The sequence below is a fragment of the Nyctibius grandis genome, chromosome 13 (assembly GCF_013368605.1).
Source record: "Nyctibius grandis isolate bNycGra1 chromosome 13, bNycGra1.pri, whole genome shotgun sequence".
NCBI classification, from domain to species: domain Eukaryota; kingdom Metazoa; phylum Chordata; class Aves; order Nyctibiiformes; family Nyctibiidae; genus Nyctibius; species Nyctibius grandis.
Window position 1 is genome coordinate 5,793,403 of NC_090670.1, and position 24,693 is coordinate 5,818,095.

The 24,693-nt window shown below is 35.7% G+C and overlaps 1 protein-coding gene across 4 annotated transcripts in view; it reads left to right on the top strand.

Annotated features, from left to right (window-relative positions):
• The window catches only part of DIAPH2 (diaphanous related formin 2), a 214,441-nt gene that overhangs the window by 127,441 nt on the left and 62,307 nt on the right, over window positions 1–24,693 (top strand). For all 4 annotated transcript variants that reach the window (XM_068411748.1, XM_068411749.1, XM_068411751.1 and 1 more), the window contains 2 exons: window positions 11,276–11,411; window positions 24,476–24,571. In XM_068411748.1, coding sequence (XP_068267849.1) covers window positions 11,276–11,411; window positions 24,476–24,571 — 232 coding nt within the window. The remainder of the gene's footprint in view (window positions 1–11,275; window positions 11,412–24,475; window positions 24,572–24,693) is intronic.

Genomic DNA, 24,693 nt, shown 5'->3' on the forward strand with positions numbered 1-24,693 from the left:
ATTTATGTGTATATCCTCATACAGAGAGGGCAAATCTCTGAGTTTCAAGGTGTAATAGTTTTATATTTTCTACATGAACGTTCTCTAGAAATAATGTTTTTTCCATCCTTTAGCCTATAATATAATGGCTATATGATGTATGATTATAATAATGCTTTACCTATGTCTATTGTTTTGATAACTTAAAGCTTTGAAAACTAATGTTAAAGACTTTTGACCATCATTAGAGGAAGTGCCATATATCGAATGGAAAATAATGCCCATCTTTGATTATTTGAAATAAATATATGCATGCGTCATCTTTTCTAATTGCTTGCCTTTTGCAAGTTGGACAGAACAGTATTTAATAAATGCATGTCCACACGGTCTAAGCATTCAGAAGTTGTTAGGCTGAATGACAACATGCAGAGTAGAGGAGAAAAAAATTTTCTGGAACAGTCAGTGTTGTTTTTTCATCTTTCATTCTTCTGATCAAAGTGTAGCAGCAATACAGTGATACTCCTTTGCGTCCAGTAGTTTCTCTTCAAGTTATTTTCCAACAACATTTTCCATATAAATAAGTTGTTATTCTGTTATCCCTCAACAACAGGAGGAAAGGAAATTATAAGTAGGCAGTGGGGCTGATACAGTAGCTGACCTTTCTCGGTTTCTTTGTGAGACATATTGATTGCTGTTGGAACACTTTCTGTACTTTTCCCAGCAATAGACAATTACCCCAGAAATGGACTTATTTGTGGACATCTTGTTGTTCGTTGTTTTATGTCTTTAAAACTGCCCAGATACAAAGTTTCCAGTCAAGTACCAAATTGATCTTTTGTAGTAATTTTTTTTATCAGCATCTGTCTACCTTCATGGGAGAGAGAATAAGTATTCTTTTGGCTGTTCTGTGATGTTAGGAGGAGAAAAAAGCACTGCGTAGTTAATAATTCACGTTCTTAATTGACACCATTAAAACTGCCCATCATATGATTGCAAATAGCCAAATAAACTTACAGCACCTCTGACCAAATATTCCTTGTGAGCCATTTTAGTTCATTGAGCTAAATAATTGTAATAGTAATATAGTGAATCAACCTAGAGATGCAGATAGAAGAAACAGAGTTTGTTTATTTATTTATTATTCTGTATTTGCTCCCATTTTATCCCCAGGCTTCTCTAACCATTTTTGCAGGAAACAAAATTAGAGCCAAGGGGGTAGTGAGCCAACAAAATAAAGTTTACATCACTTTACCCCTCTACCTCTTGCAGTTAGAAATCTCGTCCCTCGTGGCTGTACTGCTTCTTGCTTAGTCTTCTTTTATTCTTTTTTTTTTTGTTGTTCCTAAGATTAGGTAAAATATTTAAACTTTTGAAGTGAGCTTTTAACTAGATTTTTCCTGGTACTTGTGTCACCTCTGTCTGTGTTTGCTTCTTTGATTTTGTGCTTAAGTATGTCTTGATAACCTCATTGTATTTAAGTCATATCACAAGAAATAAGTAAAACACTTCAGCATGACTTTCCTCTGCACATGGAACACGATTCAAGCCTGGGGGAAAAAAAAAGGTGTATTTATTCTTCTCTTGGAGCTGGCGATTACAGAGAAATTGAATCAAAAGTAGCAATAAGGGTTGTTTTGTTGGTGGTGTGGGTTTTTTCTCTTTGCAGTTAAAATACTAGATCCACTGAATAATAATACACCTTTTATATTTGGGACTATTTTGAAGAAGAAATGATTTTTAGATTTTATTGATGTAGTCCTTTCTTCCATTGAAAGTAAACACAAATTTCTGTTGTCCTTGAGGACAATTGCAACCTAATATATTTTGGTTTGATACAGTTTCAGGCTCTTATCAAATAATGATTTATCAGTTGCCTGAAGCAAGATGCCAGTTTGTTCTTTTCTGTTTTGGTTCTTCACTTCAACCTGCTGTCTCAGAGAGTTTATATCAAATGATCTGAAATATTTTTTATCTGTTACTTTCTGTATGTTTGTTGGTGGTATTTAAAAATACCAACCAAATCCATCATGCCTACATTTGCAAATGGAAATAAACTTCCTTATAATCAGATTGTGTGCTTCGTGGAAGTTGTATGAAATATATACTTCAGCATTAGATGGGAAATGTTCTTTTTTCTTACACAGTTTTTAAATGTTTCAGATTTTATTTGCTCTGTGGGCTCCCCCTTTAATGCAGATAGTCTTAAAGGTGAATTTTGAGTCTAAAAAAACAATGTTGTAAAAATGCCTGTAAGAATAGTTGGGTAAAATTTGAAGCAGTAACAACAGGCATTTATGGGCATAGTTGTTATGAAATGCAGAGAAGCTTTTCCCTTCAGTGAAGTGATTTTTTTTTTCTTTTTAATATCTTGTAGACAGTTTATCAGTGGTGACTGCTTCCCTCACCTAGAAAATATATGTGTAAATGCAGCTCTTTGAATAAGGAATTAAATCTTTAAATTACATTATAAATGTACTGAGGGAGAAAGGGTTGTTTTCTAGTACCAGTAAATATTTAAGCAGATGTAACTCGTCAACTGGCAGTATGAGAGATGGGTCCTTGTAAAAGACCTATGAAATAAACTGCCCTTTTGTATCAACACTGACTGCTGATTGATGATGAATGTGTGGCTGGGATCTTTAACAGTGACCCTGTAATACAAGATCCAGAAAGTGAAAATCCCCCCAAAATGATAAGACATATTAAATGATCAGTAAGCTGACACTTCTTATTGGGTGACCACTACCCTGGTCATTCAAGATTTTATAAGATTGATGCCCTGTACCAGAGAGGAAACAAAATATCTGTTATGTTGCTTTCATGAGAAAAAACTTGCACCACAGTGGATTCAGCATCTTGAGTATAAATGTACCTGTAAGACCTTTTATTCTTTCTAATATTTGTTTGTAACTTGCTTCAAAGTAAATTTCAAGCTCCATGACTTGGGAACATTTTTTCTGTGTCTTTTTTGAAATATCCCTTGAATACAGCAGGTCATTGGCTACAATAATACAAAGCAATGAATGTACAAAACATAAATTAATGCATAATAAACATATGTTTTACTATGAAATACAATACGTAGTCAAGCTAAATTCCCGGCTTTCAAACTCATAAATTGAGTTTGTAATTCGAGAGTGGTTTAAAAGAAAGGCTGTATTTATTCATTGTTCTCCCTGGTTATTTGTCTGGGAATACAGTTTCTCCCTTCTGCCCAAAAAGTAACAGTTCTTTAATGTAGTCTGAAAGATAACAGTTTCTAGCTAGCAGGAAGCTATGAAAAAAAGAAAAGAATAATGAGCAAGAAGTATTTCCTCCAGTGAAATTTCCCAAGAGGTAATATCAAAAGTGAAACATTGTCCTTATTAACAGGCAGTTTACAGCAAGCCCTGCCTCCCCCCTGCCCCAAAAACCCACACCAAGACCCTTTTGTAAGCTCCCTGAATTATCATCTGAGTGTACACATCCATCTAGTGCTGAGGAGAATGGTTTTTTTTTAATCATGATATTGAACAAATCAGGGATTAGGTGTAGGCTAGGAAATTTATAAGTAATGGAATCAGAAGCAAAAGAATTCACATGGGAGCGGTAACTCATAAACTTTATTAACAAGCTGTTAGTACTGCTAGATAAGTAGCTACTCTATTCATGACATAGAAGGGAAGGATGACACTTATCTTGGAAGATACCCAGAAGATGTAAAAATAAATAATAATAAAAGAAATTAAACTGAATTACAGTACACTGCCTTTGCAAGCACTTAAAGCAAGTGTAGAAATAACAGGCAGCATAGATCGGGTTGGGATTTGTTTCCTATAAGTCTCAGTTGTTTCTGTGGCGACGTGATTGCCCTTGTGGATGGGGTAAAAGCAATAGATGTCGTATTTCACAGTAGTGATGCCTTTGATTAAGTAATATTTTCAGAGGCAACATAGGAAAACATGGTCTAGACGAAACTATGAAGTTTTGTAGCCTTGAAAAGGAACAGGATTAAAAACTTTTCTTTAGAATTTTCCATTTGATAGTTTTAAACAGACTGTCCATTCAGTGCTGATGGCAGCGAGTCCAACTGAGTAATCTCATTATTCCCACACATTATCTTGAAAGTCTATAATATTTAAATAAGGATTTTGCATCCTCATTCCACTCTGGAAACCAGGCATAGTTTTGGGGGTTTGACTGTCGCAATAGTTAAGATGTGAATCTAACCCAGATGTTGAAAACCTCTTGTAAAGCAGTAGACTTTATTACCTGCTCTAAGTGACTCCCTTTGGCAAGATTCTAGGACTAAAAGAGACTCTTCCCGTAGAAGATGTTTACAGGCTACGGATGCTTACATCTGCACCTAACATATTTCTGAAAAACTGTCATGAGTTAGAAGGAATCTGACATCTCGCTAAAACCTCCACAAGAGTCTTTCATATAGTCTTAGGCTCATCATTCTGTTTGTTAGTATATCATAGTAAGATAATTTGATAATTTGAATCCATGTTTGTCTTAATTGTTATTTCAGATTGATCACTGCATTATTGCATCTTCAATTAGCTTGCTGATGTTGTAGTAAATTATAGCTCATTCACTTCCTTAAGTTCATATTTGCTTGCTTATCACATTTAGGAAAACCCAAAGCATGCTAATAGAATTGGATTATCCTGTCAAAATATAATATGAAGCGTGAAGTGGAAGGTGTAAGAAACCTCAAGAAAAAAAATGGAGATGAATAAGTGTATCCATTCAATGTTGGGTTTTTTCACATTTATCCTTTCTTTGGAGTGTAATGCCACAAAACCCCTAGAACGCTTTCTTCTGATAGTCCATCAGCCCTGTCTTGAAGGAAGTGTGCAACATCTTTCAAACCCAGGCCATTTTATTTTGTTATTTAAATACTTTATATCAATATACACTGCATTGTGTGTAATTCTCACAGTCTCTATTAAAATTTCTCAAGGATTTCTAGCCAGAAACTTTGAAACCTTTCAACACATTATAGTCAAGGTCCTGCTGTTTAAAAAAAAAAAAAAAAAATCACTTTTTGTAGGAACAGATGTTGAAGATTTACCTTAGAAAGAGAGATTTGTTTCTTAAATAATCTAAAGGGTTGCGCTTGCATGATGCTGCAAGGCTGCATGCGCCAACCTATTGACTTGCCTCTCCCTTGATCCAGAAAGATCACTTTTTGAACAAAACAATAATTCCTTGGCCGTGGGCCTTGGTTTCTCTTCTCAGATTGTACAAAAACAGCTAACATTTGTTTTGCTGGGGCTTTTAATTTTTTTTTTTTTTTTTTTTTTTTTTTTTGTGTAATGACAGTAATACAGTTTTGTTAGTGTGTGTGTGTGTGTATTTCAGCTCTCTGTCTCTTTTAGGAATAACCACAATTAGGCATGCGTGTTTATTCTGGTATCCAAATATTGATTTAAAGGAGCTATTAAAACAGTCCCAAATCTGTCCACTTGAGGGCTGTTTAGTAATTATTCAAACTATACTGTTAAATAATTAAGACATACAATATAGTTTTTCATTGGTAGCCTTAAACTTGGTTCAGTAAACACTGAAAACCTCTTCTACTTTACACTGCTAGACAGTTTTGGGTGTTTTTGCAACACAGCTGATGAGCTGACCGCAAAACCCTTCTCCCTACTTGAATATACACCAGCAGCTGCACTTGCCAAAAATCTTCATCTGTAATGGCACGCCCAAGACATTTCATGTCACATGTAATGGCCCTGATGCATGAACCATGGGGCAGTATCCCAAACGTAATCTTTCCTACTTATTGTTTCATGCCCACCCATCAGGAAATTCAATTTGTTTGCTCTTGTTTAATACCAGCTCATTGCATCTCTTTTCCATTATTTTCATAAGGATAACAATGTATTTGAATATGATATCCTCCAAGGAATACTCATGACAGATCTTTCTTTTACATGTAAACTGATGGCTCAATCTGCTGTATTTTAACTCTCTTTATTTCTGTAGATTAACTTCCAGTTAATCTGAGTTCATTATTCCTAATGAGTTATGACTGAAAAAGTTTATTTTATTTTTTTCACTGGGAATTCGGTTCACATACTTTGCATTGCAAGGCAAATTTTGGGAAGGCTTGGGGGATCACAGGCAGCCTTCGTTATTGTGCATGACTGCTTTGTAGCCAACTGCATCTTTAATATCCAAGGAGATTTGTGCATTAGTTTAGTTTCTTTCTTCTTGTTTTTAATAATTTATCTTTGAGAGTCTATTTACAACCATGTTGGGGTGTGAATATCTGTTTGTCTGTCAAAACAAGACATGTACAGAATGCGAGAGATTAATTTTTTTATTTGCTTCTTAAGGAAGCCAAGCTATAAACGGGCAGTCCTGAGTACAAGAGCCTTACTTCAGTGAATCCTAATAAAGACAAGGGGGAACATCAAGCTATGTGCCCTTTCAACTAGCTCCCTTAACAAGAGATAATATTCCTTTCTGTATCTGTTTCTCTGCTAGGAGAGAGAGTAATTTGGTTTTGTTTTTGTTTTTAAAAAAAAAAAAGGCAACCCACACTCAAACTTTCTCTAACTTTCAATATGCACTTGAGTTGGCAAAACTGCATGCTGTTACGCACCAAACAAAAATAGAGGGTCATGAATAGCACATCAAAAAAGGGGTTATATACATAAAAATATTTCTGTGAGATTCACTTGAAAATTATTTCAGTTTTTGCATGCACTTATATGTTTTGAAAAGACAGTGTCTAGATGAATACTTTTCAAAATGTTTTCTGAAGCTGTTGGGAAGGCTTTTATTCTTAACTGTGGATTGCTTCTTGCTTTGTGATGTTTGTCTGATACGTTATATTAGTTTATTTTTATCCTTTAATTAGGGAATAAATATAATTGGGTAGCATACACCTATGAACACTAGTATGTACTTTGTCACTGTTGAGCTACATTGCAGTAACAAAACTGCTGATTTTTTTTCCCCCTCTTTTAAAAGCAATGCCAATTATAGAGCTATTTTTTTCAGTATTCAGACTGATCTCTACCTTTCTAGGTAATTTAGCCTGCAAACCTACACAGAAAGGGTATCACTGGCATTTGATACTTAAAAATAACCTGATAACCTGAAATAGCACTGTTCTGTGTTAAAAGACCACCACTGAAACTCAGGAGTTTGAAAGAGAATATGTATAGAGGAATATAAAAGTATGCCAAAGAAGAGAGGTGACAGCATGAGTTAATGTCCACATTTCTTTTAACTTAAGGCTTAACTTTAGAATAGTGGGGCCAAAATAACATTGTGCAGGTGCAGGATCATGTCATCTTTCTATTAGAAATTGTTAGGCTCGTCCCCAGTCTGGAGGTCTAGCAAGGAAATAGTAAATAATGAAGTAATCGAAGCCACGTGAGAGAGAAAAATAACCTGTTGCAGTAAGACTGTAGAACAGGAAGTTTAAAGGATTGGTGGTATAATTCAGGCAGAGCAAATGCTGTAGAAACCACTATACGTCTGAGTCAAAATTCTCTTTACCTTTATTTACAGTCATCTTCATCAGCTTTGAAAAACTATGATCAAATTTGTTAGTAATATTAATTCAAATATACGGTATGTTTATAAATACAGATGAATATTTTGCTTTCGGCACATAACTTGAAAACAGCTGGGAGTATGTTCTTGCAAATGATTTATTTCAGGCTTTCGTCCAACTCTTGACTAAACGTACAGCACTAAATGACATAACAAATGTGAAATGGTTAAGAGTCAGACTGCCTGATGGAGAGTAATAACAAACAAGTAGATTCCAGGTGGTTTGGTTCTGAGATACATTATGAAGGAAAGGGATTGCATTCACTAAACCATGGTGATGACTCAAGTAGATCTTCCTTGTTCTTTTTTTCACAATATTCATTTTGAATTGGTATGTAGATGAGAAGAAGATATGATAAATTTCAATGAATGTGGCGTAAAGCTATTTGGGTGAGTAGGAGGTTCAAGAGAATCGGGGATGGTAGGAAAGAATTGACTAAGCAGAAATACTAGAGCTGTTACCAAGCAGTTACCAGACTACTACAGCAAAGCTAAGAGCAGATAAGATGCTTTTTTTTTTTCTCTAGAGTAACCCTTTTAAGTTGTTATGAAAATGTTCCTGAAGCTGTATGTGTGCAGTGCTGCATTGCACTGTCAGTTTGGCAACAGCCGATCTAGGGACCAAGAGCCCCAGAGATGTATTGGTGTGATGCTCTGCTGGGGTTTCTCTCTCCTGCCTTGCAGAGTGCCGAGTTTGACCACTGCAGAAAGTGCTGGGTGTTAATGCCCCTTTGCTGCAACCTATACCTGATGTAGCAACATGTTGTTTTGAAAAAGCTCTGCTATTTCAGGTTAGCACTTAGTGGATTTTTACTTGCTGTCCCCAACTCTTCCTTTATAATCTCTGGAAAGAGACTATATGGGAAGATACTCTACAAGCATTTACATTCTGGAAGAAAATAAAATACTAGGAAATGTACATTTTGAAGAAATAATGGACAGGCCCATCTGACCTCTTTGTGCTTCCTGTGCTGCATGTGTTGGAATGGTAGGGTTTGTTTTTGTTTGTATGTAGATATGCATGTATATGAAGGGATGGGTGCAGGTAGATGAAGATAGGCACCCTCACACACAGTTACCAATACTTTGTTACCTTACTGTTCTTCAGGAAGATTGAACCTTTATTTTTAATGGCTTTTGTTTGAATCATCATTGGTAGGCAGCATATTTTATGAACTGCAGCCTGTATTTTCATATAATCTTCCTTCAGCTAGGACTTGTAGAGTCTGGCTCAAAGTGAATTTACGGATCCAATAACTTTCAAGCTTGTTTAGTTTGGTCTATTGTAGCCTTCCTGTTAGAAAATGCAACAATCTGTGATCTAATCGTAGTATGTCAATGGCTAGTAGGCTACTAGTTCAGCCATGACATTTCTTATTTGCTTTGTCTCATAAGATTGTGGGCATTGACTTTCATTACAGTCTTTGAAGTTGCAGTAAAATGAAATCTCTGTCAAGTGTGATTGAATGTGCAGAGACAGAACTGTCCAAAACCAAAAAGGATAAAACATTGATTTTTCTCCTTTAATTCTCTTTTCTCTTTTCTGAAAGCAAAGGTGTTTCTCAGTGCAGTCGGTTATGTGATGGTACAGCAAATGCAGTTCTTGGTCCAATTTTCAAGTGCGTCCACCAGTAACATCACTGATAACTGTGGTATCCAACATCTCTGCAAAAACAGTATCAGCTATTAAAGAAGGGGCTATATGTAGTATTTTACTTCAGCAAACTCTTGAAATGGCATATGCACACTGAAATATGCTATCCGTTGCTTGAGTGAATATTCTGTGTTTAGAGGCATTTGGGAGTGTTAGGTTACCAAATACTGATATAATTTGTATAAATCTTAACACTTAAAGGTGCTTTAGATAAGATTTTCTTTTGGAAGTGGCAGTCGTCATCCGTAGTTTCTTCCTAGCATGTACACAGTAAGGTGAATAGTTATCTTCATTTATAAATATTTGAAATGTAATTTCTGAGGAATATATAGAACTGTGTAATAGGAGTCTGCCCCAGATTTCTTAAGGAAATTTTACTTGTGGAATAATAACTGATAAAGTGTCCTGGATATTTACAAAGACATGCACAAAGAAATCGTATATATTCACAAATAGAAAGAAAGGTGATTTTCCTAGTTTTTAAGGTATGATTTAATTGCATAGGAAATAAAGCAAACATTGACATGGAAAACATTTCTCTTATACCCTGTGCTTAGTAAGTATTGACTGTTCGGCTTTCTATGCTGAAACATCATGCAGTACGTGGCATGTTAATTCTGGACATTTTTGGATCCGGTACCTTCTTTACTGTTATTACTATTTGTTGGACATAATATGTTGGGACTCCCACAGTCACCTGAAGCCCAGAGCTACAGTACTTGTAGGCAGAGGATGTTAGTATACTGTGAGTTGGAGAGGAAAGGGAACAATAAATTTGTAGCTGTTGTGAATATAAATTAGGAAATTATCCCTAACATTTATCATGTCTGTTTGTAACACTAGGTGAAATTCCATCATGACGGATTTCAGTGAATTTCTTTGTGATAAATGAATCTTAGGGAAGGCAAAACTTAAGGAGAAATTTAGGATCTTGGGGAACAGCTTAAGGGAATTCAAATATTTCTTTTTTGAGAGAGCGGGCAATGTAAAAGGAGTTATGAAGGTATTTGTGAAAAGAAGTGATGAGAAGTGTAAGAGGTTTACGTGTCAGGGTGCTGAGAGGAGGGCTGCAGGCGCCTGCTCTGTGAGGAGAGGCCTGGGCTGCCCCATGCCGGACACGGCCGGTTCCAGCCGGTTCTGGGCAGCTCCACACCAGCCCCACCACAGGGCCCAGCAGCAAAGCTGGTGGTGTCTGTGTGAAAACCTGGTTACAAAAGGGCAAAATGTTGCCCAGCAGGGACGAGTGAGGGGGAAAAAATGTGAGAATCAGCCCTGTGAGCACCCGGGCCAGAGAAAGGAGGCGGGGAGGAGGTGTTCCACGTGCCGGAGCAGGGATTCCTCTGCAACCCGTGGAGAAGACCCCCGCTGGAGCAGGTTTGTCCTGAAGGACGGTAGCCTGCAAGGAGGGCCCACAGTGGAGCAGGTGAAAAGTGTGAGGAGGAAGGAGTGGCAGAGAGGAACTGTTATGGGCTGACTGCAACCCCTCCATTTCTCCCATCCCTGCTGCATCACTCAGGGGGTGTGTGAGGGCATAGAGGAGTTGGGGATGAAGGAGTGAAGTTGAGCCTGAGAAGAAGGGGGAGAAGTGTTTTCTTTTTTTGTCCTTGTTTCTCACCATCCAACTCTATTTTAATTGGCAATTAATAAAATTAATCTTCCCCAAGTGTTTTGCCCATGACAGTAATTGGTGAGCGACCTCCCTGTCTTCATGTCAACCCATGAGCTTGTCATCTTATTCTGTCCCCATCCTGTTGAGGAGGGTGAGTGAGAGAGTGGCTAGGTGGGTGTCTGGCAGCAGCCTGTTCCAGTGCTCTGTCACCCTCAAAGTAAAGAAGTTCCTCCTCATATTCAGATGGAACTTCCCATGTTTCATCTTGTGCCCATTGCCCCTTGTACTGTCACTGGGCACCACTGAGAAGAGTCTGGCCCCCTCGTCTTGACACCCACCCCTAAGGTATTTGTAAGTGTTGATAAGATCCCCTCTCAGTCTTCTCTTCTTCAAGCTGAACAGACCCAGCTCTCTATTCTTTCTAGTTTTCCTCAGTGTATAGACACCCAAATACGTTTTATCTAATGCAGGAGGCGTTAAAAGAAAACAACAAGAGAAGAGAAATGGAGGAGAAAACGAAGAGAGCCAAATTAGCAAAAGAGAAGGCTGAACGAGAGAAACTGGAGCGACAGAAGAAGAAGCAGCAGTTGATTGACATGAACAAAGGTAAGGCATCATTTTTAGTAGAGAGATTTGTTAAAAGAAAAAGAAAGGAGTAACAAACTGAAGGCTATTCCTGATCAGTATGAAAAATACTTGTGGTCTGTTTGGAAAGCTGAAAAATAATTATATTTTTCAGTGAAAATTCTGTTTTGTTTTAGCGTACCTGATCATGTAATTCCATATCTGCCACTTACTGTGTAATGTTCCTTTCAAGGCGTTTTGTTGTGAATTATTGACTTGTTTTCATTTGTAGCAGTTAATTGATTTTTTTCATATGGATTTACTTCCAAGAAGAAGTATCTTAGTTGCTTTGTTGCTAATTTCATTCTGTAAACATCTCTGTAATCAAGGTAGTGTGGCAATTAACGTCGGTCTTTTTGGGCTTGGAGGCTCCATGTTATAATGGATGTTCTCCCAACAGTCCTATTAGGAGCTGGAAAATCTGGTTGAGCTTGGAGCCTAAGTACAGAGTGACATTTCAGCATGATAAAAAGCAATGTGTTGAACTTGTCAGCTGTGAGAATATTGTATTTTGCATGAGGCCACCCTAAGAGAGAGGGAAGTAAGAAAGTAGGAGGAATCAGGTGGTCCTGGTATCAGTGCTGTGCGGATCCAGAAGGTTGTAAAACACAGGCTTTATTCTTTACCCCTTTGACTCCAGAAGGCAAGTAGAGGTGGTAAAATTGTACGTTGGATTGCGCAAGAGATTACTTGAGGCTGCAATTTTTTGTTCCATTTCCATGAGTTTGTGTTAATCTGCTACTCTGACCCATCTGCAAAACACTTGTCCTTTTTATCTGCTGAGGAGTCTTAACAGGTACATACTCATGGAAAAATGCTGTTTGTTTTTTGATTATGATGGACTTTATGGAAGATGTGATGATGTATTAACTTTGCATAAGGATGATGTTGCAGTAAACCGTATAATTATGACAAGCTAACCTAGTGCTGTGCTGGAGATTGATCAAATGGGGGTAAGTTTAGAAATAACACTCCCTTTCAAGGGCATATGTACAGCATCTGTAGAGTCAATTTATACAAGATGAAAAATATTGGAGAAATACTACACCAGGTAAACAGACCCACTCCAACATGTGAGAGGATGACTGTGGAGGTGAACACAGAGCCATGAAAAGACAAGGTACTGCTCAGAATTTCCATCACTTACAATGTGGTAGTACAAAAATAATGTCACATAATACTTACGATACCGTTTGGTGTCGCATATATTTAGGATGTCAGCACTTCTGGCACATCAGTAAATTTCCCATCACTAGTCAAAATCTAAGACTTAATATACTGTAATTTGAATACCATTATAGAAAACAAATTATTTATGTGGGAATCTTTTAAAAATTCTTGTGTGTTTGTGTACATCACTTTGCCACAAAGCCTTAGAGTTTTGCTGTTTATTTGCTTAGTTTCTGTTGTTTTTAAAGTGACTTCCCTAGGGCTGGTTTGGAGCTTTTTGCAGTGGTAGTACAAATCCTATTATTTTTTGCCTTGCTTGAAGTGGCAGTGACACTGTGTGGAATATACTGTAGCATAAGTTTTAGTGAGCAACTGTTGCTTTGTGTAGATGACAAACTTAAATTTCTTACCATATAACAATTCTTCTAATAATTTCAGTTTAAGTATTAAAAAAGTATAGAATTTAAATACAGGTGATGCATAAATATATTCTCTATATTTTGTGAAGTTAAGCTCATGGAGATGTCTTATGAGAATTTTCTAGTCCACTCTTTCAGCATTTGACTGAACTTTCTTTAGTATGTGTCACCTGACAAAAACAAGTGCTTTGTAATATGGCCAGACACTTTTCTGTAAGTGGGGTAAGAAGATCCGAAATATCCCATCATCACCCTCCCCTCTACCAGTGTGCTTGAAGACATACTGAGAGAGGTTAGTTTAAATACTACTTAAGACAATGTAAGCAGTTTCATTAAAGACTTTTCCTGTCAACAGATACAACTAAAGTTTAATTTTTCATTATATTTCTTTTTTACTGAAACTGCAAATATGTGAATAACTGTACATGGCCAAATGCATCAAAACTGCCGTTTAAATAACTGATATTTCTAAACCAGTGACACAAAGTTAGTTTAATACTTCTAAAATATTTTTTCCAATATTTAAATATATTGAAATATCCATTTCACATACTACAACTCTATTGCCGTGGTAGAAGGCGGGAGGATAGCTCCATCCCCACTGAATTCCACGACATTGATATTCAATTAACTGTTTTTGCCAAGTAACTATTTTTTCTTGATACATCTACTTCTGTATGCTCATTGCTGCTTATATAAATAGTTTGCAAATTTGTCTAAGCAAATGTGACACAGAAGACTTAGAGGAAGGAGGCAGATGTCCTCTCAAGCTGTCATTTTGACAAGGTGATTTTCACCCAAAGGGTGTTTTAACCTAACTCTCTTTCAGTCATTTCTCTAGCTATATCTTCAGGAATAAAATTCAACGCATTGCTACAGCCTTTCAGGTCAGAGCAATAGGGTTCCTACCTTTTCCAGCCTTTTAGTACATAGTTCTATAATAAGTATTTTTTGCTCTTACCTGGTTATACATCTACAACTTTTTTTTTGTGGCTACTGGAGAAACCAGATTAGAGTTCATTATTCATCAAATATTACAATTAATATCTATTTCTTGGTGTAACTGAGAGTGCAGAAAACTGCAGTGTGGCCAGAATCAAGGACTGTCCTGTATAATTCCTAGTTACAAAGTAACCTCGCAGTTGCCAATATTTTAAAGACCAGGTTACTCAGTTTGGTGTTTCAGTTTTGTGCTTTGTGTAACTGAGATGCCATGTAAATACTATGTAAACTGATATAAATGCTGCTAAATATTCCAAAATGTGTAAAGATGAATGTAAAAATACAGAAAAGCTCTCAAGTTTGTATAAACTTTGAAGTGGTTTACACTGGACAGCATCCTACGAACTTAAATAATTCTAAATCTTAAAATACATCCACATTTCAAAATACAAGTTTTCTCGTGCAAAACCGAAAGTGGGCTGATAGCTGACAAAATCAATATATACCTTCTAAAATAAAAAATTGCAATAGGAACTTATCCAACATGTACACTTCTCTTTGCCTCAAGAAAATGTCATTATATCAATGTGTATTATTTTTTGTAAATAAGCACAGTAATACATACAGAAAGGTTAAGCGCTTCTCAGTTAAACAAAAATAAGAATTAAATGAGACTAAGATCTTTTGAGCCTGTGGTTTATCTTGAAGTCAGTTATATTGGAAGTTGTCTTCTTTTCACTCTGTTATTTATGCATCTCTGTTATGTTTCTTGGACTAGTAAGATACTTCTGTGTGCCTGTTTTCCTGGAGAAGTATGGAGACATAGACTGACGTGACTTACCCACACACCTAGAGAGCCCAGATTTCACAGTCTAAATAACGAACCATTCTTTCTCATTACAGGAGAGGAATTCTGTAGGAAAAGGGCTCAACAGTCTCTTCTCTTCGTTAGCATTCACTAGCTCTATGGCAAGAGAACATTCTTTACAGCTGTTTTTCAGCAGTGTTTCCTGTTTTGGGGGGGATTTAGCAGACTGCACTGTGATACATTCATGCGTAGTCTTTCAGGACTTCCATCTGATTTAACATCTGCAAAATTCTTGCAGCATTGCTTCCATGTGCGTAGCTGAACAAGAGAGAGGAAAAAAAAAAAGAACTGAAGATAGCTTTCTAGGAGCTGAAAAGCATATAACAGCAATTCTGATGCAAATGTTATTTAATCAGAAACAGTTTTGCTCTTCATTATATCTGATTACTATGGCAATTAAAATCACCTTTTAACTACCAGTATTCGGATAAAAGATAGAATTAGCTTCCTCAGTCCCAATTAGTATTAAATTAATTGTTTTGAAGACATATAAACATTCTCCCCTAATGCAGATGAAGATAATGGAAATGAAGTTCTGTGCTAGTGGTTGACGGATATTCCTACTTTTCCCTTTTCAAGTACTCATATATAAGAATTCATATGCTATTTGTTCTAACTGGTCTGTGCTAGTATCAGCAATACTTCTGTTATGTTTCCTTCAGCAGTTGTTACACTTCCATTAGCTGTTGCAGGATACAATTCAAGAAGGTTACTTTTGCTACAGTTTTCTAATGGTTCTGTGCTTTCCTGATTGTTATTTCTTCCTTCTATGTCCTTTAGCATAAACAGAAATCCATACTACGTTTATTACGGGTTACATATTATTTTGTAAATGTATTAGCCTTAATCCTTTTGTTTTATATATTGGCTAGTGTTTGCATGGCGTACCTGGAGGGACAAAACTTGGGGCTTATTTACATTCTACAGATTATTAGTTTATGCTGCTGGATGTCAATGAGGCGAGTGTTACAATTCCTTTGGGAAGTCATTATTTTCATATTGATGTCAATGGTCTGTTTGAATATGCTGCATTCTTTCTGAAATACAATAGTCACAGAAAAATAGATGGAGATTTACAGTTTGCTTAAGTGTGAGCATCTATAGAACCAGGATGAGGGGTTTTTCTTCTTCAAAGCAATTATGCATGAGTTGCTCAAAATTTTTTAAGATCTGTTATGCAGGAGTTTGAAGGCATCTTGAGAATGGGAGTGGAGATGTCAAAATTACTGTAAATGTTATTACTATGGGTCAAAACCAGCTCAAGAGAAATGCAAATAGATGTGAGCATGGATGGGAAGTTAGAAAGAAATTACAATTTAAAATTTAATCTCACTTTTTAAAATTTTGCAATGGAAAAAATTCTGTTTGTTTATGAATATGGCATATGGTACCTTCCAAGTAAACTGATTTAGTGAGGTAATTTGTCAGGGGAAAAAAAAGTTATTAGACTCAGTGAAATCTGAGGTGAAGAAAGGCAGAACAATTGGATTCTTTTCTCTTAATAGTAGGTTTCTTGGGGACTATTTACTGAACAGTAACAAGTGTTAACTCTGGAGAGTTGTCTATGCAAATTCAGCTTTCCATTTCCTTGGAGAAAGTATTCCTTTTTCAAAAAGCAGGTATTGTTGTTAATTTTGAAAATACCTGTATTATTCTTTATCTCAATGTAATTGCTATGTAACGTTATATTTGTGTATTTTGTAGAACTTCCAGTGTTAAAGCATTTCTGTAATAATTAAATTAGTTGATCAACTAACTTCTTTAGTGCAAGGATTGTTCAGGAATCAGGTAACAAGGAGAATTACATGTAGAACTACTGTGAAATGTAAGTTTCCTGTAATGGCAGGACAAGTTTAGTGGCTAAATTCTGTCTTAGGGGAATGATTATGTTTTTCTGTGACTGTAGTATCTCATTTCTAACAGAACTGTCAAGATGCTGTCTTTACAAGAGAGGTTTCCAAAATTATGTAGGAAAGAATGTTATATTTATGAGCTTCTTTCTACTGTATGCTTACTGTTAAACACCCTCCAGTTGTTTAACAGTAGTATATGTAAAGTTAACTCTTAAATAATGATCATTTCCCAATATATATCATAATAGATCTTCAGTAATAATTTTCCATATGAAGTATCGAATAATGAAATGTCGTAACACTTCCACAAATGTTAGTGCAGTTTTCTACTCCCATACAATCATTGTACTCAAAGGTAATTTAAAAGGCTGATGATAGGGCAGTGTATACTTAAACGGAAAAGTTCTGTAAGGCACCAAGGGACATTTATTTTAATGATGGAAGTCTAATTCTTCTCAAATGTAGAGAACTAATTAAATGAACTTGAACTTTATGGCATTGATTTCAGTGCTGCTTTGTTAGTTGTATAAGCAGAGTCTCAACTTGAAATTGCTGGTCATTGGTGAGTTGTGCAATCCACTGGTTGAAGACTTAAAAAATTCTCAGCGTACTACATTTCATCTTCTAAATGTGCAGCAGAAACAAAGACTCTGCTTCTGAATTTGTATCCAAAAGATATATTTTTGTTGAAAGCAGACAGTAAAAATATGGTTGTTTTTTTTTAGACATTGCCAGATGGGCAATAAAGGTAAAAGTACGACTTTGCAGGTCTGGAAATTTACATTTTAAACCTAGAGAGACATGATTTGGTGTCATATTCTGTAAGGTGAGAGCCATAATGTAGTAACATTTTTCTTGAGAGTACAAAATGTTCAACTTTACCACATAAAAAATGATTTTCAGAGAGGCATCAAAAGCTAAAAACAATATCTCTTTAGACAATAAATACTGTAGTAATGAGAAAACTATCAGCTAGAAACTTTGCAGAAAAGTCAAAGTACCAATACTTGGTCTGTGCCACTATAGCAAAGCAGGTAACTGTATTAATGAGGAAATTTGTATTCAGGGTTAGGCTATAGATAATAAATGAGTTCTGAAACTATGTGTGGTTTCTGCTATCTTCTGTATTTTTGTAATTATATACTCTGTAGTAATTATTGTTTTGAGTGAAGTTTTCCATGGCTGCAGTAGGGCTTGACTAGTCAGTAGATTCCAGGTAAATCCTGTGACATATCAGGGTCAACAGTAAATTTCCTCTTGGAAACATCTTGGGCTACACATTCTAAATTCTGGTAAGTTTTGATGTCTGTGTTATATTTTAAAAATTCCATACTTCTCCAGTCCGCTTCAAATTGGTTAATCATCATGGAAAAACAGTGTAGGCTTCAGAGCAACTTTGGAGTCTGTATAGAAAGGATTCAAAACCGGAATAAATTACAGCTTGACACGTGCCATGGCGTTTTTCTCTGCACACATTCTTAGTAGAAAAAGTCCTGAAGTAGCACGCTTGACTTTGCAACCCATATTGAAAAAGCTAATTTGCATAGCTGAAGTTTAATAAAGATCCTTTGAAGGAATTTTTAAATTTCTTTTTCAAACTGGATGTATTATGAGGTATGATGCTAAGAAATTAAGTTCGGCAGTTTAGTCTGAACTAATTGCTTGCTTTTTTTGAGATTAAATGTGGGATAAAAAGTGAAGATGTACTGATTAGGCTGTCAGGAGCTGGCCAAGAATTCTGTAAGCCATTTGATGAAAGATAATTGATTCCCTAGCATATGGGCATGCAGTTGTTTTTGCTCTAAAATAAAATGTATTTTTAAAAAGTTTTCTTTCTTGCAAACTCTGTAATAAGAAAAGGTCAGCTACAGAAGTTTTCTTCTAAAAGGTAGAAAGGCTCATATAAAAAAATTACTGTCTGATGAATATTTTGTTATGTGTCACAGAGAAGTTTCTTTGTTACCTATTTGACTTTGTAATTGTCATCCCAAAATGAAATTAAGATCAACATTGGTCACTTCTGGTTCTGGCACTGAAATCTGGTATTTTTTATGACATCAACTAGTACATTGGTAAAATTGTTTTAGGACTTGGAATAATTTAAATATAAATTGAATGATGTCACTACAAGATTAAAGAATAATAGTAAAAAATTAGCAAGAATATGTAAGAAATCCTCCTTCCTCAAAATGAGTTCCCAAGACTGGTTTCTTCCCTAAAATATTGGAGCAGTTGTTCAACTATAAGCAATTTTAAGAAGAAAGTGATTTTCTTAATGCTTAAAGCATGGATGATTTTGTGCTGCCATATGTATCTGCTAATCACATAAATTAAAAGTTGCTTAATACTGTAACTGAAATGTAGCTTTCAAACAGTGGTAGAACTTGATTACCAATGCATTTAATCGGTTAGGTATTATGGTCATTTTTCTTTAAGTTTTTTGAGTTGCACATTCTTTTCCTTCCCACATAGAGGCAATGTCTTCCCATTTGTTGCTCAGTAATCTAAGTTAAAGCCTGTTTTTTACATTTAGTGAAAGTCATCCTTGCAAGGGGCATAAGTCCTTTCAGGCCATTCATGAGGCCCCAGGGGTAATGCTGATGCATTTCGATTAAATAGATTCCTGCTGAAGTAGACCTTGACCATTGTGACTTTTTCTGAAAATGAAAAAGTGTGTGTATTTCAAAAATTGTTTTCTATAACCTGCCAGTACAACAAAGGACATTTTTTCTCATTCTATTAACTTTATGTAAGCCTGAGATCAGGTTATCATACACAATTAACTTAACTGGGGTGTAAACAAGGATTTGCTTTCTTTTGTGAACTGACATGAGGTATAGGATGACTTATCAGTCATACTGTCCTAACGTGTTCTCCTTTAATTAAAAAGTAAATAACAGTCATGAGATTGTATTCTAGTGCAAAATGCCGAAGAACGCTGCTTCCTGAAGGTATTTATTATGCATGCAAAATGAATTTAGCGAATTAATAAAATGCAAATATATGAGAACACAAAAACACACTTTCCAAAAGACACTGAAAACTGACCTTTTGTGAGGTCAAAGTGAGGATATTGCAATTAAAAGTTCTGGTACTGATTATGAATAATACATCTGATTATGAATAATACTTTCATTCAAAAAAAATCAGTGAAAAAGGAAGTTAAATATTTTAAAAATTCTTTTAAAAATAGCTCTTAAGAAGTGAGCTTGGCTTCAGGTAAATTAATAGTTGCCTTCTTGAAGAAATCAGGAACCTATTTTTAGGACAATTCAGTACGATTGTTTAGAGGAGAGAAACGAAGAACTCCCTTGAAGCTGAAATCATCAGAGCTGGCCACTGCCACAGAAGCAAGCTCAAGAATGCCTACTGAAACAGAGGCAACCCAAGAAGTTAAATATTCCCATTTTTATGTAGAGTCTATGAAAGAGCTCTGATTTTACGTACATTTGTCATTCATGATTCAGGTTAGTCCCTAAACAGAGCACTACCACGTGTTTTCTAGCGTGGTCTCTCAACAGTGCTCTTGTAATTGCAAGAATGACTTTAAACGCCTCATAGCCTACAGCAGACTAAACACATTTCAGTTGTCCATATGAAATTTTAGCAGCTGTTATTTAAAAAAAAAAAAAAAAAAAGAAAGACAGTAAAACCTGTTGTCCTGCCTCAGCTGTAGCTTTTATTGCTACTCAGGAAGCATGCTAGTGGAAGAATGATACTTTACCTGCCTATTTTTTGTCACCTTCAGTTTTCATTTTAATGATATGAGTTATAAATAGAAAAGAACATTATTTTGCATTTAATATTGGGAGATATGGATGTTGGGGTTTCTTTTTGAGGTTTAGATGAGATTTGTCAGGAAGTGATAAAGGAATGTAATATTGACAAAAGGATGCTAAATCTAACTTAAGGGTCGTATTTCATAAGGTGCTAGCAGTGATAGCAAAGGAAAATATTTTATCCTCATCTCCCTGTTGAAATGCTTCCTCTGTTTCAGAGGAACTCTGCTGAAACAGAAAATGGCTACAGAAGCAGGTGAAGGATTGAGTTTGCTCTGTGAAAAATAAGATAAAGTAAACATTCTTTATCATTCTCAAGTGTTTGTTTTCTACCTTTATAACACAGTCCTCATGGTTAATTTAGCAGTATACAGATTATGCTAAAATAAATCACCTGCCTCTACTGAGGAATTTTAGTTCTACATCTATGCCAGATATAGTCATAATACAGTGCAAGAGCAGGCTGTTTCAAATAATTATTTTAAAAAGTGAAGATACTTTAATCCATCTGCTGTCTTCCAGAGGTAGGTTAAATGTCAGCTCCGTACACTTATTTGTCTTGGGTAAAAGACGTGATGTGCTTAATGAGCTTTATCTCTGGACTGTGTTAAGTGTGTGAACTCTCTTTACACAAATCCTCATACAGTGGATACAAGCAACATAAGGCATGCAGAAGAGCAAAGCATCTTGATTTTTTTTCTATTTTTTTTTTTATACATTTCCTCTCAAATACTTGCCAAAGAGAGTTCTCTGTAAGGAGGATGACAATTAAAAAACTTAAATGTATGTACAAAGCAGAAGGGAGACTCAGTCAGTGGTAACAGGACTTGTCTAAAAGCGTGCTTGAAACTTTTAGTCCTTCATGTATTGATTATTATTTTTTTGAATCTTGAATTTATATTTTACAAAGGGAGGATTAAGGATTAACATCCAGAGTATTGCCTTTATGTACAGCAAATTTGTTTATAATGCATGATATGACTATTCCTCAGCATTCATAAGTGGATGGAGCTTATGCCAGTCTTTTTCATGTACACTTTCGAGTTATGGCCTGCTCTAATTCCTTTTTCTTTTTCCCTTTCTCTGGTCAAAAATTATGAAAAGTTTAGATATCTTGATATTAAGGTTGCCTTCTCATCTCAAATGTCTCTATTGGTTCGTTGTATCTTATCCTTTGTCTCTGTCTGTGCCTCTCAGCTTCCTTGGGGCTATTCAGCAGTGTAAGAAGCAGTAATACTGTTCTATGGAAGAAGAAAGTTATTTTTGTCTTCATTGTCATTGAAAGTGGCCAGAATCTATTGACTAACACTGGTCTAAATTGTGGGACCTGCAAGAGGACAAGTCTTACAGTAGCCTCCTAAAAACGCACCCATTTACAAAACAGACTGCATGTGTAAACAGAATCTGCAATACTGGTGTGAAATCCAAATGAAAATGAACGGGGCTTGTAGTTAACACATCAAATTATGATTAAGATTTTTTTGTGCCTTTTCAGTTCTGTTTAATACTTACAGTGAATCTGGCTCTTTGCTAAGGCTAATCAAACATTATAGAGCCAGTCATAAGATGGAGACAGCTTGCAAATGTCTTTGCATGTATGCATACATTTGCTATCTCCTTAATGCTTGAAACCAACTTGGAAAAGAAAGAATGAGCAAGAAAATTGCTTGTTCCAGGTGAAATTCCTATCCTTGTGTACAATGGAAGTTACCTAAAAGATAAATAAGGATTATGTATTTTATTTCCACTGACAATTTCTATTGGAAATAAGTTTCTCCGATTAGAAACTTATGGTAGTTTTTATTTCTGATTTGTGCCTACAAGTTGCTATAGGTAGTGTAAAAAAAAAAAAAAGGCAAATCAAGGCGATAGCTGGTCATATGTGAAGTACCTCAGCAAGAGCCCTGGGGAAAGGCTGAAATGCCTATTGAATTTTATTTATGAATTTTAATGAAGGCTAAGTGAAAATGCAGTTCTTTGTCCAGTTCCCACTTAATCACCTGACGACTCTGATTAAGATGCAGTGCTGAGATCAGACCTAGCATAAATTTTACTTTGAGGAGTTAAAAATCTCATCACTGTGTTCTACAGCTTCCTTAATTCATTTGTCTTTATATTGTGTATTTTGATATTCCAAAAATAGGGTGTTTTTTAGCAGTTGCAGTAATTAGCAGGTAGAGTAGCACACTCAGCAAAAAAGAAGTGGAAGGCTGCATAAACATTTATGAAGTGTTGAAGGATTTTTGTCTCTTTGAATAAACTCTGCCAACTCTTACTTTTCAAGAAGATGGAATGATATTGTAATTTTTCTGTGCATAAAATGTTCTAACATATTAACTAGTTCTATGTATTATAGTCGCATTCATTAAATGTTTCAGATCAACTTGTGTATTAGTTCGGACAAAGTCTATTCACGGACCTTTGATTTAGAAAATAAGTTTATTACAGAGCCAACAATAAGTCAATGAATAAACATGTGTAGGATAAGGAGCACAACGCAAAATAATTATGTTGTATGCTTTAGACAAGATTCTGGCCTTGTATATGTGAGTGTGAATCACGAGAAGCTAATTTACTTACTTATTTTGCAGGAGCTTAGTTTTTTAAGGGTTTTAGACGGAATGTAATTAAAACTGGTATGTCAGAATCTTCTGCTGCTTGCTGTTCTTGCTCTGCTCCCTTTCATCTTATACTGGAGAGAACTATGTATGTGTGGTGTATTATACATAATGGTTTAAATTACGTTGATGTATAATTTAAATTTATCAAGTAGTTACACTGATGATCATCACGTAGAAATTTGAACCAGGTACTGTTTTAAGATGGGCGTGCTCTCATATCAGGTCTGGATTTAGTCTAGTAAATCTAAAGGTAATAAAGAAGCAGGACAGAATACCTTTTGCATTAATAAGCTTCTTTTAAACTTGAACATTTGAGAGCTTGAATGTACATTTAACCTCCTACACTTTGTGTGAGTCAGAAGTGGTTTACTGTAATGTAAATCTTATGCATAAAGTAATTATATTCCCCCTCCATAATGGGGAAATTTATATTAACTTGAAGTCTGAGAGATGTGAATAAAATGTCCACCTACCTTCTGAGTCTACTCTATATTTCAGTTTTGGGTTATAACACAGATGTGAACAGAAAAAGGGGCGCTCATCAATAGTTTTGTAACATTGCAGTTCTTTAACCTCTATTTCTCGTGCTGTTGAATGCTGCGATCAACTGTTATTAACAGACTGAAATGCAAAGGAAAATTAAAGACTTAAATACGTAAAAAGAAAGTAATCTTTCTACCCAGTTTTTAATAATGCACCGTGAAGTCCAGCAATTTAAAGGCTGCAGGTTAGCTTGGATATGAAGAAAGCAAGAGAATTTAGCAGAAGTAAAATTCAGCTTTTAAGAGATGTTATGCCATGTGCTTTCACTGCATGATTCTCCCCTCCTTGTTCTTTCCTTACCTTACCTTAAGATCATCCATGGTATACTGTTACATGTGTAGCATATGGCGTATGTATCCTTACATGTGGTGTAGATAAATATTTTTTTTCAAGGATTTCGTGCATCATAAAATCGGAGGCAACATATATTTGTAGTATTACAATATTTAACTTTGTGCCATTCAGCTTCATCAGATTTTCCATGTGCATTGATTAAATCAAAAAGAGATGACCTGTTTCTGCTTCAGCAAAGTCTTAAAAGAGTTTAACAGTGAAACAGCAGTCATTCACCAGCAGCTGTCTATCTGCATGCTGAAGATGTTCATCAATAATGCACAAGATAACATCTCTAAGTTGAAAGAACAGCAGGATTGGCATCAATTTTGCTTAATAGAGCATCATAAGCAAACTAGACAGTGATACCTGAAGCACTGACAGCATCTGTTACATTAAAATATGTATGTCTCTTATTTGGAAGTGTTATGTAAACTTGACAACACTTTTACTTTTTTTCTTTCTAAAGTCTGATTTCAGTTGCACTGAAATTAATATTATTTTTCTCCTATTCTCAGAGGGTGATGAGACAGGAGTGATGGATAGTCTGCTTGAGGCCTTGCAGTCAGGAGCAGCATTCAGAGATCGCAGGAAACGAACACCAAGAGGACAAGGTAAGATGCTTTCTAAAAACTTTTAGTTAGGAACTGAGTGGGCAAAAGTTGTTTTTCAAAGATTTACCAACAGTTTTCACTGAAAATCGTTAAAGTACTGTTGGTCGTTGAGCTACTATGAA